A 13,225-nucleotide genomic window follows, 5' to 3' on the forward strand; every position below is an offset into this window, starting at 1 on the left:
AATACTCAGACATTGTGCAAGACTGTCCATCATTTAAGTAATAGGGGTGGTTGGGTAGCCTTCTGGTGTCCTTGGCCGTGATATTGCTGGAATATTGGTAAAAGCCACGTAAGACCATCCACGTACATATGTGGGTCCACAAATCACTATCATGACCTTGAGCCAAATATGCTGACCCTGAGAACCTCCAGCAATGTTGCTGGACGTATTTCACAACCAGTGATATGTTTTACGACAGGTCACTAACCTGGGTATATCTGACGTTTGGCTCCATGGTAAAGTTCATACAGTTGATATTTGTAATGATCCAACCCAGATTCGTCGTCTTTAAACTCAAAGTTGGCTTCAACAGTAGTGCTGGATGTCTGGAAGTAGAAGCTAAATAAATAATATTGAATTCAGCACATCGTGAGAGTTAAAAATCAAACAGCATGTACTGTGTGCAGAATGCTATTTGCAAAATCTCCGACATCTTCACACTGGTGTCCCAGCTCAAAGTAAACGGACACAAACCACCGATTAAATGACAAAACCAAGTACTTCCAATACTGACCATTAATCGTGGTGTCGATACAGATACTAGTACAAGACAACATGAGAGATAATCTGTCTGAAGTATATGGTTAGGGGTGTGATTTGACCATGACGATGACTTCAGTGCCGAGGTCGCTCTATACAACGACATCCTGGAGAATATACACGACCCTCCATTATTATTACGGTATGTCCTGAACCAAACATACATTACTGTGAAATACATAGGATAATTGTTAGTTGTGATATATTTTCCTCAGATGCTTCCCCGTGGCGAGGTGTCTACCTATAGACATAATATGACATGGCCTAATCATTGTTCTCTTCAAGTCACTAATAGATTCAGACCAAACCATTGGCGTTCTAGAAAGAATAAAGGTAGATGCCTTTAACACCTACTTTTTAGGACGGTAAATTGTTGGGTGTTTTCAAAATGCATGTTTTGTCATTAGAGGTTGTATCACGCCACAGCCTCACCTGGAACTCCGTGTCTTTGTTCTGTTCACGTCCATCACCGAGGAACACCATCCTAGGCGGCGTGAGATCCACCACAAACCCATCTGATGTCTGTTCTACAGAACCCAGGGCGTTGTTGATGGTCTTAAGCTTCGTCTTGACAATGTCCTGATGGTTCAAGTGGAAGTTGTGCCACTCGATCTGACTGACGTCTTTGTCCAGAGTGTTCCAGTTTCTTAATACCTCAAAGTCAGGAGACAGCTCTCTGGGAAGCAGATAGTATCAGTGGTGGTCTGATTATTTGAAACAATCGACAGTTGCAGTAACTAAACGACCAAGTAATCAATCATGTTTCCTCATAATCAAACACAAACAGTTTTTGAACACTTCTTCGCATTAACAATATTTTTCACATCGCTGGTTTACTCTGTTACATTTCCCTACAAGCTCGTTTCATGGCATGATTGAATTTATCTTGACTCCGGGAAATGTATTTTCCTAACACACAAATCATCCTTTAAAAATGTGAAATTTGAAAAGAGCCCGAAAGAGCTGCACATGTGCATTAACTAACACAGTCAGTAAATTCTGATAAATGAGGCTGACCAACTATTTTTGATAATTGATAGGTTGTATTGAACCAATCATTACGTATGAGATTTTGTCCAATTCTCAACATTAGATAATATGCACATGCGTGTACATATGAATGTTATCATTACGTTGAAATTCGTGAGTATACTGCGAAAGACTGGGTGTGTCTAATTTCTTCAGTCTTTCAATGTTTCATCATAATGCATGAAATTTAATAAGCGAAAATACTTTAGTCAGTCTGGCATTATCCACAGTCACAACTTCCTCAGTAATTTACATCAAACTTACTTTGCTCTTAGTATCTGTACAGCATACTCTCTAATGTCAGACTCAGGGTCACTATGGTTCCTCCACTGAGTCCCAACTGTGGCAACGTGGGTACTGAACTCAACGTCGTCAAAACCATCACGAATACCGTCAACAATTTCTCCTGGTACAGGGGGAGTAAGATCAACGATCACTGGAATTGAGACAGAATGATGACTTAATGCATTATATGGTAAAGGATAGCAAATGAGTTCCACTTTATACATCACTTTCTTAAGTACGTTTATGATTATGATTATGTCAGAAAATTGTGGCAACATGATGCTGTTGTATATAAAAGCCGCAGTATCCATAACGCACCTCCATCTGACATCGTCGAGACGTTCAGCTGTTTGTGGCCAGCATTGAACGCTGTGATATAGAATCTGTAGGTCTTGCCGTGCTGAAGCCTCTGTTCAGAGCTCAGCTGGACACAAGTCTCGTGGGTCTTATGGTCCAGGTTGACCGGCTCGGAGATCGTTGCGTTTGTGTCATCAAGAACTAACACCTCGTAGTGGGAAATACCCGACTCAGGATCGTAGTACCCAAACCAGTTTGCGCAGATCTGGAATACAGAGTTCAGGTCTAATTAAAGGCGGAATATCAGCCTCGTTTACATAGAACCTAAACCAGTCTGGAATAGAGATCAGCTGACAGAAAGAATGACAGACTCAGGACAAGGAAACTCAATCCATTTTCCGCAGATCTGGAATAGAGATCAGATGACATTGTAGATGGAATGCCAGACTCGGGGATATGGAAACCTAAATTAGTAGATACGGATCTGGAATATAGAGACCGGGTCTTATTATAGATGGAACACTAATAATTTGTTGTTTGGGCAAAAGCTGACGACTACAGCCTGTACAGCGTGTGTTAAATGGAATAAACATATCCTTCATAATTTCATTCAGAAATACAGTATCTTGTGAAGAAAAAATCTACCTTATCATCATCCTTGGTAAAGTTGAGATCAACTCTGAAGACGGGTCCGTCATACACAATACCCGGTTCTGGGGGTGATGTGTCCACAATGATCGGGTGGTCGGACAGACCCACCGTCATCAAGTCAACTACAACAATAAATAATAGTTCTTTATGTTTTAAATAGCTAGTCTCTCTACATGGAACTAACATCACAGTGCCCAAAGCTTTCGAAATGCAACGACATTCGTAAGTCTTCATTAAACTATATAGTTACGACATGTCGTAACGTTACGAACGCTTCGTGAATCGGGATCCTGTTGACTACCTTCCGGTTTGTCTAAGCCAGGTATGGTTCTTCACAACCTGCATTGATACAGCTGTTGATTTGCTGGCTGCTTTTTGACCGACAAAGACACGCTAAAACACCGGTGTTGCCAATACAACAAACTCTGTCGTTCCATATAGTGACAAATGTGTAGTCAACTGGAGCGGATCTGCTTTACCTGCTCAGATGACCATTCAACCACGACACGGGCTCCACTTAGTACTAGAAGCAGGGGATAACGTCTCTGACACTGTTATCTGTTACTACAACTCATCCTCTTGGCCACTTTAATCAAGACAGGAACACCACCTGGTGTTCGTGGTGACGTCGCCACCAATATTCCAAACTTCAAAGTTAGAACTCACCATTGTTGATTACCCGAACTTTAATCCACACCGGAGTTCCACCCGGAATCTGGAACTGACGGGTGATGTCGCCATCACTGTGAGAGGATCTCTGCCAGTCCATGTGATGACAGTCACGTGTGGTCTGTCCCAGGCACAAGTCTGCTTCTCTGATGTCTGAATCTGGGTCACTGTGAACAGTAATTGTCGTCAACAGATATTTAAATGAAGATAACAAAGCTGTTCCAATTTCAGTGAATGTCAGTTTAACACAAAGATTGACAATATTTCAAATTCACAAATATATACGTCAAGACATTACTACCTGGCGTTGTACTGCGCATTAATGAAGAAGGTGTCTTCATCGTAGGAGACGTTGTAGATTTCATATATGAGTGGTGGTGAGTTATCCACCACAAGCGGCGTGGTGTGGCAGAGTGTTGTCACAAGTGGACCTCCATACTCAACCTTGTTCAAGGCCCTCAGTGTGATGTAGTATTTCCCATCTGAAAGAAGACAACTGACTGAGTGAGTTTTCTATAGTGGCTGATCTGTGACTGAGAGTGTTACTCGTTCAAGCCTAAACGTTAATTAATTAAATTAACTATTCCTGCCTCTTCAATGAGAATAGTATTATTTGTTTTCGCTACAGAGAGTCATCAGCTTAACCAGAGATCTGTATTAATAATCAGTAGGTTTGTGAATGAACATAACGCGACCCACAACCAGTTCAACGTTATATTGAAGCCCCTTCGTGAAGACAGTCTTTCGATGCTTTGTCCAGAATACCTATGCTATCTTAAACAGATCAACATATCTCTTTGCTCCTATATGAGAAAACCTAAGTAAATGATTTTCGTTCACACCTGTAGAGATTGCAAGATTGAACGTGAACATGCGAATAAACCAGGCTGTTAAGACGTTACCAGGGAGAGGGTCATATGGAGCCGGTATGGGGGAAATGAGGCCAGTGTGGGTCCACTCTGATTCGTCAAAGAGGTGCCTGTGAGGGTCATGATGGGGGTGAATCAGCTCCTCACAGATTTGTGTCCCAACTGTCAAGGAGTACCCCAGTGTGCCCGTCTCTTTGTCAGTGATGCCGTCCCAGTTGGCTGTAACAAGTGCACTAGTACATGACTTGGGTCCGTCACATAACTGACTGGACTCTAATGCAGCACACGGGCAAATAGTAAAAATATTCACTTCACTAAATATATTATACATATTTAACTAAACACTTATTGAAATATCTGCTGGTGATAGAACGAAAATATATACAAATATATTGTGCATATGTAAACACACAAATATTTGTCGGTGACGGATCAGAGAACTCTTCTTTAAACTCTTCTTTAAACTCTTCTTTAAACTCTTCTTTAAACTCTTCTTTAAACGAACATGCACATTAATACTTTCGTAAGAGAATACGATTACAGGGATATCAGCGACACGTTAACGTTTTTTAATGTCAAAATAATAATTATGGCCAAACCTCGAATATAATCTCAAATAACTGAAAATATTAAGATGTTTCACCAACCTGATACGTATCTGTTTGCTCTGGTGTATAGGAGATCGGTGAGTGGTTCGTCTCCATTGAAAATGGTTTTTGACCCTTGGCCATCATGAATTATCCTACACACAGAAGCAACACATCACATACATACAAGATACTTTTCTCCAGATATATATCAGTGATCCTGAAAAATGAGATGAAGGTGATTTCAAAATCATAATATCAGTGCATACAGTCATATAGATGACAGTGTCCTAATTTACACAGCAAAGCTCTCATATGAAGAGATACAAGTTCATATTTGTCTCCTAATACGACACTTTTGCAAACAAATATATTATCTGTGTACTGTCACCAACTTAATGGCTATCAAACACTCGCCTGTGGTTTTTAATCTGACTGTTGACACCTCGACACCTGTCTTCCCAGTCCGGTCTGTCATCTGGAACCACACTCTCACACAAGGTCACCTCAAGGGTATCCAAGCTCACATTAGCCAGCGGACCTGAACCACGAGGAAGCGATAAATAACTTCCCACTCAAAAAACCAAAAAAACCAAAAAACAAAACAAAAACAAAACAAAACAAAACAAAACAAAACAAAACAAAACAAACAAAACATTAAAAAACCCAACAACTTTGATAAACAGGAATTAATTGTACGATTGCGACAATTTAAAAAAACCCCCAAAACATTTATTGATGAATCAAACAGTGATGATGCCACGTGCTACATTAACTCTTTTCTGCATCAAGAACTCCTCTGGTCAGTTTGGACAGACAAAGTCAAGGTCAACTCTTACCTGGTTCGGGGGGCGTTACATCCACCACAACACCCTTGCTATGCAGCATGGACTCAAACTGGAGGTCGTTGACAAGGTGTATGTTGAAATAGTACATGGCATCGTGACGTAGAGACAGATCCTTGTAGATGAACTCGTGGGCAAGACCAACTCCAAGCCTCTCATAGTGAGCATACTGGTCGGACTGAGGTGACAGAAAGTAAAAGGAAATGAATAAAGAATAACATGTAATGGGACGAAACTATCCCGATGGTAAAATGGCCAACCGCGTGGGTGTTTAGAAAATCCAGCAACTCAGTATAGCGATATGATATCTTAAGCATGAAAGCCCTTCCATATCGTCAGTGTTGGTCACTCTTTTGCACAATCCAACAAAAAGTTTGGTTTGGTGCTGAAAATGACCTGGTTTATTTTTTTTCTATGCTGAAGAGGAAAAGAAAATAATCTCTGGCTTATTGCCAAGTTTGTAAATGGAAAACTTTTCATATTTTCCAAAATTGCGTTTCTTTTGCTGTTCAGTATTTGTTTCTGCGTATGGATTAGATGTATACTGAAAGCTCAATGTTGTGCATCATTGGGTCAGTCACTTCATATGTAACATAATATGTGTCAGTTGTATATCCTACAAATATGCCTCATCTGAGAACTTACAATGAAGATTTTATGGTCGTGTCCTTCAATGCCCTCTAGCAGTTCACAGTGTCCACTAGGTCCATAGTCGTAGTTGACGCTCATACATTTGGTCTCCGGGAACTTCAAACACTCCTTTACACACGACCCGGCGTGGTTCATCCTGGAGAACTCGGCAAACATTGGGCCAATCAGTCGACCTTCCTTCAGACCAGTGAAATGTTTCAACGCTTCATGGCCGAAATAATCAGATGCAGCTGTGAAAGAAGCACAATGTACATATTGAACTTCCTTGTCATGTCAGTATTCGGAGAGATCATTGCCTTACTTGGAAAATGAAATTATTCTGTTTACTACCAGACAAAATCCTTAGGCATTTCCCTTATGTAATATACTATATATTTGGCGCGCTGGGAGGCAGGGTGTGTTGTGTTGTGTTGTGTTGTGTGTTGTGTTGTGTGTTGTGTTGTGTGTTGTGTTGTGTTGTGTGTTGTGTGTTGTGTGTGTGTGTGTGTGTGTGTGTGTGTGTGTTCAGTAATAACGAACATGAAGTAATTAAATAAGTGCTGATTCCATTGACAGCGATGTTACATAGGTCGTGATTACTTAGCCCGCAACTACTCTAACAAATATACAGAACTCAAAATATATCAAAGAACACAATTTTCTAGATGGCAATAGTTAATCCGATAAGATAAAAAGGCGAGCTACTCTTGAAAAATTGCTCTTGAGCCATTATCTTGTACTTGCCTTATTCGCAATACAATCTAACCAAGACTTCTCATCAGATTTGTTTCTTATGATTACTTTCATATGATATCCACATCCTTGTATCTATGACTACTCTTGACCATTCAGTAACCCACATATGTGTTATCTACCATCGGTTTTGCTGCTGTTTGGAATATACACGGCCTATCTGAACAAGAAATTATTCGCATGACTTCATTAGAGAATATATATATTCATGTCCTCACGATCATAACGTGCATTGCTTCTATCCTTCAGGTTGACAGAGTTGTAGGCTACAATTTCATCTGCGTAGACTCCCCTTCCTAGGCCGACACCCAAGGAGGATTTAACCAGATCTGAATCTTCATACACCACCACGTCCCCTCTCAGCTCGGCTGGGTTACTGGTTGAACTGAAGCCCGCTGTCATTCTGCCACCAGGGGGCGTGACGTCATAGGTGGGGATGCTGCAAGTCACGGCAGTTCTCGCGCCTGCGCTGTTCTCGCCATACACCGTGAAAAAGACCTGGACGCCGTGACCGTTGCTGGGAAATCGCTGGAAGTGAGCAGTATATGTAAACACTGAGCTGGCTAGCTATTATCGAAACGTTCGTAACCCTACGAACTTCTTAACCCCATTCTTAACACATAGACTATGATCAAAGAATTCTTAGGGCTACGAACGTTTCGAGAATAAGGGCCCTGATGTCTTAAACATGATGCGCAGTATACTGCGCAGTTTCCAGATTTTCGAAGCTCTCTTAGCACTAAGATAGCTGTACGTTAATGTTAACGTATGACACTTACGACGATCTTAACTCTAAGAGAGTTTGGAAAATCTAGACCCAGGTTCTCAATCTTATTGTTCTTAGAATCGGTAAAAGTACAGATATTTGCTCTTTTATTTCGGCAAGGAGATGGGAAGATGGTTTGCTTTTGAGAAAACAAGTTCACATAGTAAGACATGCATACATTTTGACAACATTTATTAAGTTTCCTCATCCCAAGAGAGGGCTAAGCGATCAACAGGTGGTAGAATGGAGTATTGAGTCAATAACTAATTATCTTTTGACCAATGGGGAAAAGGTAATAATAAATTTGTGTCCAAGGCTTGGCCCTTTTAGGACCTAAAACGGAGAGAACAATAACGTATGTCCAAGGTCTAGACTCTTCAATCCAACACGGGGGTGGATGTTAGTGTTGGGAAATGAGATCAATACAGTAGAAACCCACTAAACCGGTATTCGTTGGAACTGGCCAAAATGCTGGTATAGAGGGCGTGCCGGTTTAAAGATATATTCCCTTACCGACCTGAGATGGTCGTCCGTGTGCCGCGTCAAAATACGACTCAGTAACGTGTTGATAGTGTATTAACTGAGTCAAATTTATAATACAAGTGACATGTGTCACTCGCCATTTTTTCCTAATCATACTCCTTTTATCCGGCAACATCATTGAGCTTAATCCCGATGGTATTCCACTGTAATTTACGTTCAGCCAATCAACAGGAGAGCCCACAGACTGGATGCCGGTTAAGTGAGCGTTAATTACAAACAGTCAACTGGGCAGTCTTTGCTGAGCCGGAATACGGAGTGGATTGACGCCTGGTTAGAGGGAGTGTAACTGATCATAAATAAACTAGCTTCTGAAAGGGACCAAATTCTAGTGCCGATATTGAGTGCATGCCGGACAGGAGGGCTGGCGGTTTTGAGAGCTTCCACTGTACATAGAGTATTGACAGTTGGTCAAATGATCGTTCTGAACAAGACGAACATCTAGTCTCTGAAATTAGCATTTTTACAGAACACAACCGTTTATAAATTATACTCAGAAGGTATAAAGGAAGGAAGTCAAGATACTCTCTTCATTGTCAGAAACTGTGGTAATCTAGACTTGCCATATATTGTAGACTTGCATGCATGGACTTTCTTCGCTATATTTGTTTCATGGTTTCTAGCACAGACTAACTTTTAACATTCCACCGTGATTATGATTATGTAGGTTATAATGATAGATATATCCGCCTACGTCGACTCCATACCTGAGTGATGATTGCAGATGGCCCACCAAGGCTAGATTGTCTTAGAACATTACTGAGTCCAGGTTTGGTCCCAGCATCTACAAAGATCTGGACTTGACTCCGGTCATCCTGGGCAGCTATGGCTATCTCTACAGCCGGTTCTGTGTAGTCTCTATCGGGAAGTTGTCTCACCAAGCAGCTCCGTGATGTGGACACTGCTCTCTTCTTTCTGCCAGAACCTCCCTGATTGAAACAGAAGACGTATGTACTTCTACCCCTTGAACACTTGTCCAGACATACTTGGCACTACCCAGGTGACATCAAAACCTTGAAGATCCGGGTTAGAATTAATCTTTAGTAATCCATGTCTGTCGGTAAAGGCGACTAACTGTATCAGACTCGCTGAATTGTTGACACAGGTCATTGTAGACCGATCCTCATAGTGCTGGTAAGTGCATTGTCCCCGACTCGATTATTTACAGACCACAGCCTTTTAGCCGGAATACTGCTAATTGCGGCGTTTACAACAAAAGTGAAAGTCCATAAAAAAAGAGCATCTCCGTCTGTCTATATCGTTTGTTCTTAAGAGTACCAATGTCAGGAAATATATTTGTCAAAGACATGAATTACATGGATGGGAACAAACATGAAGGCATCATGTCCACTGTCTGGAGGTTGGAGTCAGTTGTTCAGTAATGGATCAACCACTAAGACTGAAATCACCATACATTCCCATCTGACAATAGGATATATGGTCACCACTGCTGTCATCAACGCACGCGACAACCACTTTTAATGACAAAAAATGAAGTACTTGTTATGCCCAGTTGGCATTTCAACACAGGTTTCCGATTGAGGATGTTCTTTAACCTAATTTGAGAAGTACATATGTGACATCTTCAAGTGCCTTTGCCCTACCCTTCCTTCTTATTTCAAACGTACCGTATTGTCCACGTAGTTCAGGAACTGTGGTGGTGACTTGTCCTCCTCCTTCTTGCCTGTGTCTATCAGTCTCTTCCTCATGGTGGAAGTTGAATATCTCCAGATGACAGCGCTGTACAGTGTCTTCCGTATCTTGCCTATCCACTTCCCCAGATTGATCTCTAGGGTCACCTTCCCTCGCAGGGTCAGTTGTAGAGGGGTCAGCTCCATGTCCATAATTAGTCTGGTTACGAATGATACACGGTTTCTTTCAGTAAAGTAGTATAATAAATTTGCAGTTGACTTTATTTTCCTGTTGCAAAACATTTGAGATGACAGAGATCCGGTAAATGGCTATTATTGCGACATACATGAGCGTACTTGATTGACCCTTATTCAGTGAAAATGTTTACTTTCTTTATTGCAAATGCACCTAAACGACATTCAGAGCCGGAGGATAATCTCATGGACATCGGTGAGTGTGTTCGAGGAGTGTATAGTGTGACGCCCCCTCGGCAATATTTCAACAGATATGGGCTTCACACTTTGTACCCATGTTAGGAATCGAAACCGGATCGCGGCTTGGCGAGCAAACGCCTGAACTACTAGGCGACCCCACAGTCCCGAGTTCGAGGAGGTGGTAAGGGTGTTGTGGTGCTATAGCGCTGCAGAAACATTTGATGGTCAGATCTTACGGAACGCATGTCATCAATACAATGGCCGTTACGTGGATTCCAAAGCACGAGCAAAATCGATACAAATGTAGTGAGTAAATTGGTGTGGTGAGATCTAATACTGACCTTAAGTCAAGAGGAAACTTATAGAACCCTATCTCAGCCCTGGATGGGAACGCAAGGTTCAATAGGTAGCCATCAAATCTCAACTTGGCGTACAGTACAGCTCCAACACTCATCTCCCCATACATGAGGGCACTTCCAAAGGGGGCCACTTCGCCAAACACGGTCATGCCGAGGATCTTCGCTCCCACACCCACTCTCATTCCAAATGTAGCTATTGCACCATATTCTGAAATTGAATTGGCAAATGTAATGTTTGACGTGGTCAAGGTATGGTTTCAGGGTATGCTGACAAACTTTCGTGATAAAATAATTCATACATGTATGATCCAAAAGGAGGAGTTGTTAATTGAGTGCAATACCAATGGTTTCAGACTCTACACAAACGTGACGTCTCAAAGACGAGTGTAGCTTGAGGAGATTGTGTCACAATGTTTTGGCCATATTTTTAACGGGTATATATATTTATACAGTCCGTGCCGTCTCTGTATATATGCATACAGTCTGTAACGTCTGAGTATATATATGCATGCATTCTGTGCCGTCTCTGTATATATACACATAGTCTGTACGTCTCTATATATACATACATTTTGTGTCGTCTCTGTATATACATACAGTCTGTACCGTCTCTGTAAATTCATACAGTCTCTGCCGTCTCTGAATATGTACATACAGTCTGTAACGTCTCTGTATATATGCCATAAAAGGCGACTATGCTTGTCCTAAGAGGCGACTAACGGGACTGGGTGGTCAGGCTTGCTGACTTGTTTGACACATGTCATCGGTTCCCAGTTGCGCCGATCGATGCTTATGTTCTCTGGCCCAGACTCGATTATTTACAGACCGCCGCCATATAGCTGGAATATTGGTGGGTGTGGCGTACACTAAACGCACTCACTCACTCACTCTGTATATAAATATATGTATACATACATTCTGTGCCGTCTCTGTATATACATAGTCTGTGCCATCTCTGTATATATACATACAGCCTGTGCAGTCTCTGTATATATATACACATACAGAGTCTGTGCCGTCTCTGTATATACATACAGTCTTTTCCCGTCGCTGTTTATATATGCATACATACATTCTGTGCCGTCTCTGTATATATACATACATTCTGTACCGTCTCTGTATGTATATATACGTACATTCTGTGCCGTCTCTGTAGATATACATACAGCCAGTACCGTCTCTGTATATATACATAGTCTGTGCCGTCTCTGTATATATATACATACATTCTGTACCTTGTCTGTATATATGTACATACATTCTGTGCCGTCTCTGTATATATACATACAGCCTGTGCAGTCTCTGTATATATATACACATACAGAGTCTGTGCCGTCTCTGTATATACATACAGTCTTTTCCCGTCGCTGTTTATATATGCATACATACATTCTGTGCCGTCTCTGTATGTATATATACGTACATTCTGTGCCGTCTCTGTAGATATACATACAGTCTGTGCCGTCTCTGTATATACATACAGTCAGTACCGTCTCTGTATATATACATAGTCTGTGCCGTCTCTGTATATATATACATACATTCTGTACCGTGTCTGTATATATGTACATACATTCTGTGCCGTCTCTGTATATATACACACAGTCTGTGCCGTCTCTGTATATGTGGGAATACGTGAGTGAGTTGGTTGCAATTCTGTTTAAGCAGGCTCTAAGACATATCACCTATGTTTGTCTTGCATGTTACTATGACAACAATCATTATGTATGTACAAAATAGTTTTTCAGAATAAGATATCTCACACCACAAGAATGACAAGGATTTGTTTCTTATAGCACAATTGTTGTGTACCTAAATCAATACTCACCAATAGTCAAAGGTACGATTCCTCCAACCAGGAAGAAAAACCTGTATCTGAAGAAGACTACATTTCTTCTAGGAAGGGAAAAGTCTCCTTGAAGAGTAAGGTCGAATGAGCTAAATATGTCGCCTCCATCGCCGTTGACGATAGCCTGTATGATGTCTGAATACTGAAATTAGTTTTGCATTATACACACAGCGATAACGGATGGCGCACTGTAGTATCAATAGCAACAACCATGCCATGACTAATATTAATGCAATGAGAAATGGTCCCCAGCAATGAATGGGTACCCGGTAAGATGTGACCACAATGTGACAACTGTTACAAATAATTCAGCGATTCCAGCAAACATGACCATGAAGCTGTCAATCAGACCATTCTTCTTACTAGTTTTATCAAATTCTTTAACACACGTCTGTAAAATTGTGCACAATGCAATAGTTATGCCTATGACATTCAGTCGATTGATCGATAC

General features: G+C 41.2%; 1 protein-coding gene across 1 annotated transcript in view; it reads right to left on the reverse strand.

Moving 5' to 3' along the window:
- The window catches only part of LOC137267821 (uncharacterized), a 98,445-nt gene that overhangs the window by 28,831 nt on the left and 56,389 nt on the right, over window positions 1-13,225 (reverse strand). The window contains exons 82-98 of the mRNA XM_067802255.1: window positions 12,754-12,916; window positions 10,908-11,133; window positions 10,129-10,351; window positions 9,208-9,429; window positions 7,413-7,722; window positions 6,457-6,692; window positions 5,806-5,989; window positions 5,384-5,507; window positions 5,027-5,121; window positions 4,413-4,598; window positions 3,812-3,992; window positions 3,508-3,677; window positions 2,836-2,963; window positions 2,212-2,455; window positions 1,873-2,044; window positions 1,012-1,255; window positions 248-365 (exon numbers count right to left, since the gene is read on the reverse strand). Coding sequence (XP_067658356.1) covers window positions 248-365; window positions 1,012-1,255; window positions 1,873-2,044; window positions 2,212-2,455; window positions 2,836-2,963; window positions 3,508-3,677; window positions 3,812-3,992; window positions 4,413-4,598; window positions 5,027-5,121; window positions 5,384-5,507; window positions 5,806-5,989; window positions 6,457-6,692; window positions 7,413-7,722; window positions 9,208-9,429; window positions 10,129-10,351; window positions 10,908-11,133; window positions 12,754-12,916 — 3,226 coding nt within the window. The remainder of the gene's footprint in view (window positions 1-247; window positions 366-1,011; window positions 1,256-1,872; window positions 2,045-2,211; window positions 2,456-2,835; window positions 2,964-3,507; window positions 3,678-3,811; window positions 3,993-4,412; window positions 4,599-5,026; window positions 5,122-5,383; window positions 5,508-5,805; window positions 5,990-6,456; window positions 6,693-7,412; window positions 7,723-9,207; window positions 9,430-10,128; window positions 10,352-10,907; window positions 11,134-12,753; window positions 12,917-13,225) is intronic.

Source organism: Haliotis asinina, chromosome 16 (genome assembly GCF_037392515.1).
Source record: "Haliotis asinina isolate JCU_RB_2024 chromosome 16, JCU_Hal_asi_v2, whole genome shotgun sequence".
Classification (NCBI taxonomy): Eukaryota; Metazoa; Mollusca; class Gastropoda; order Lepetellida; family Haliotidae; genus Haliotis; species Haliotis asinina.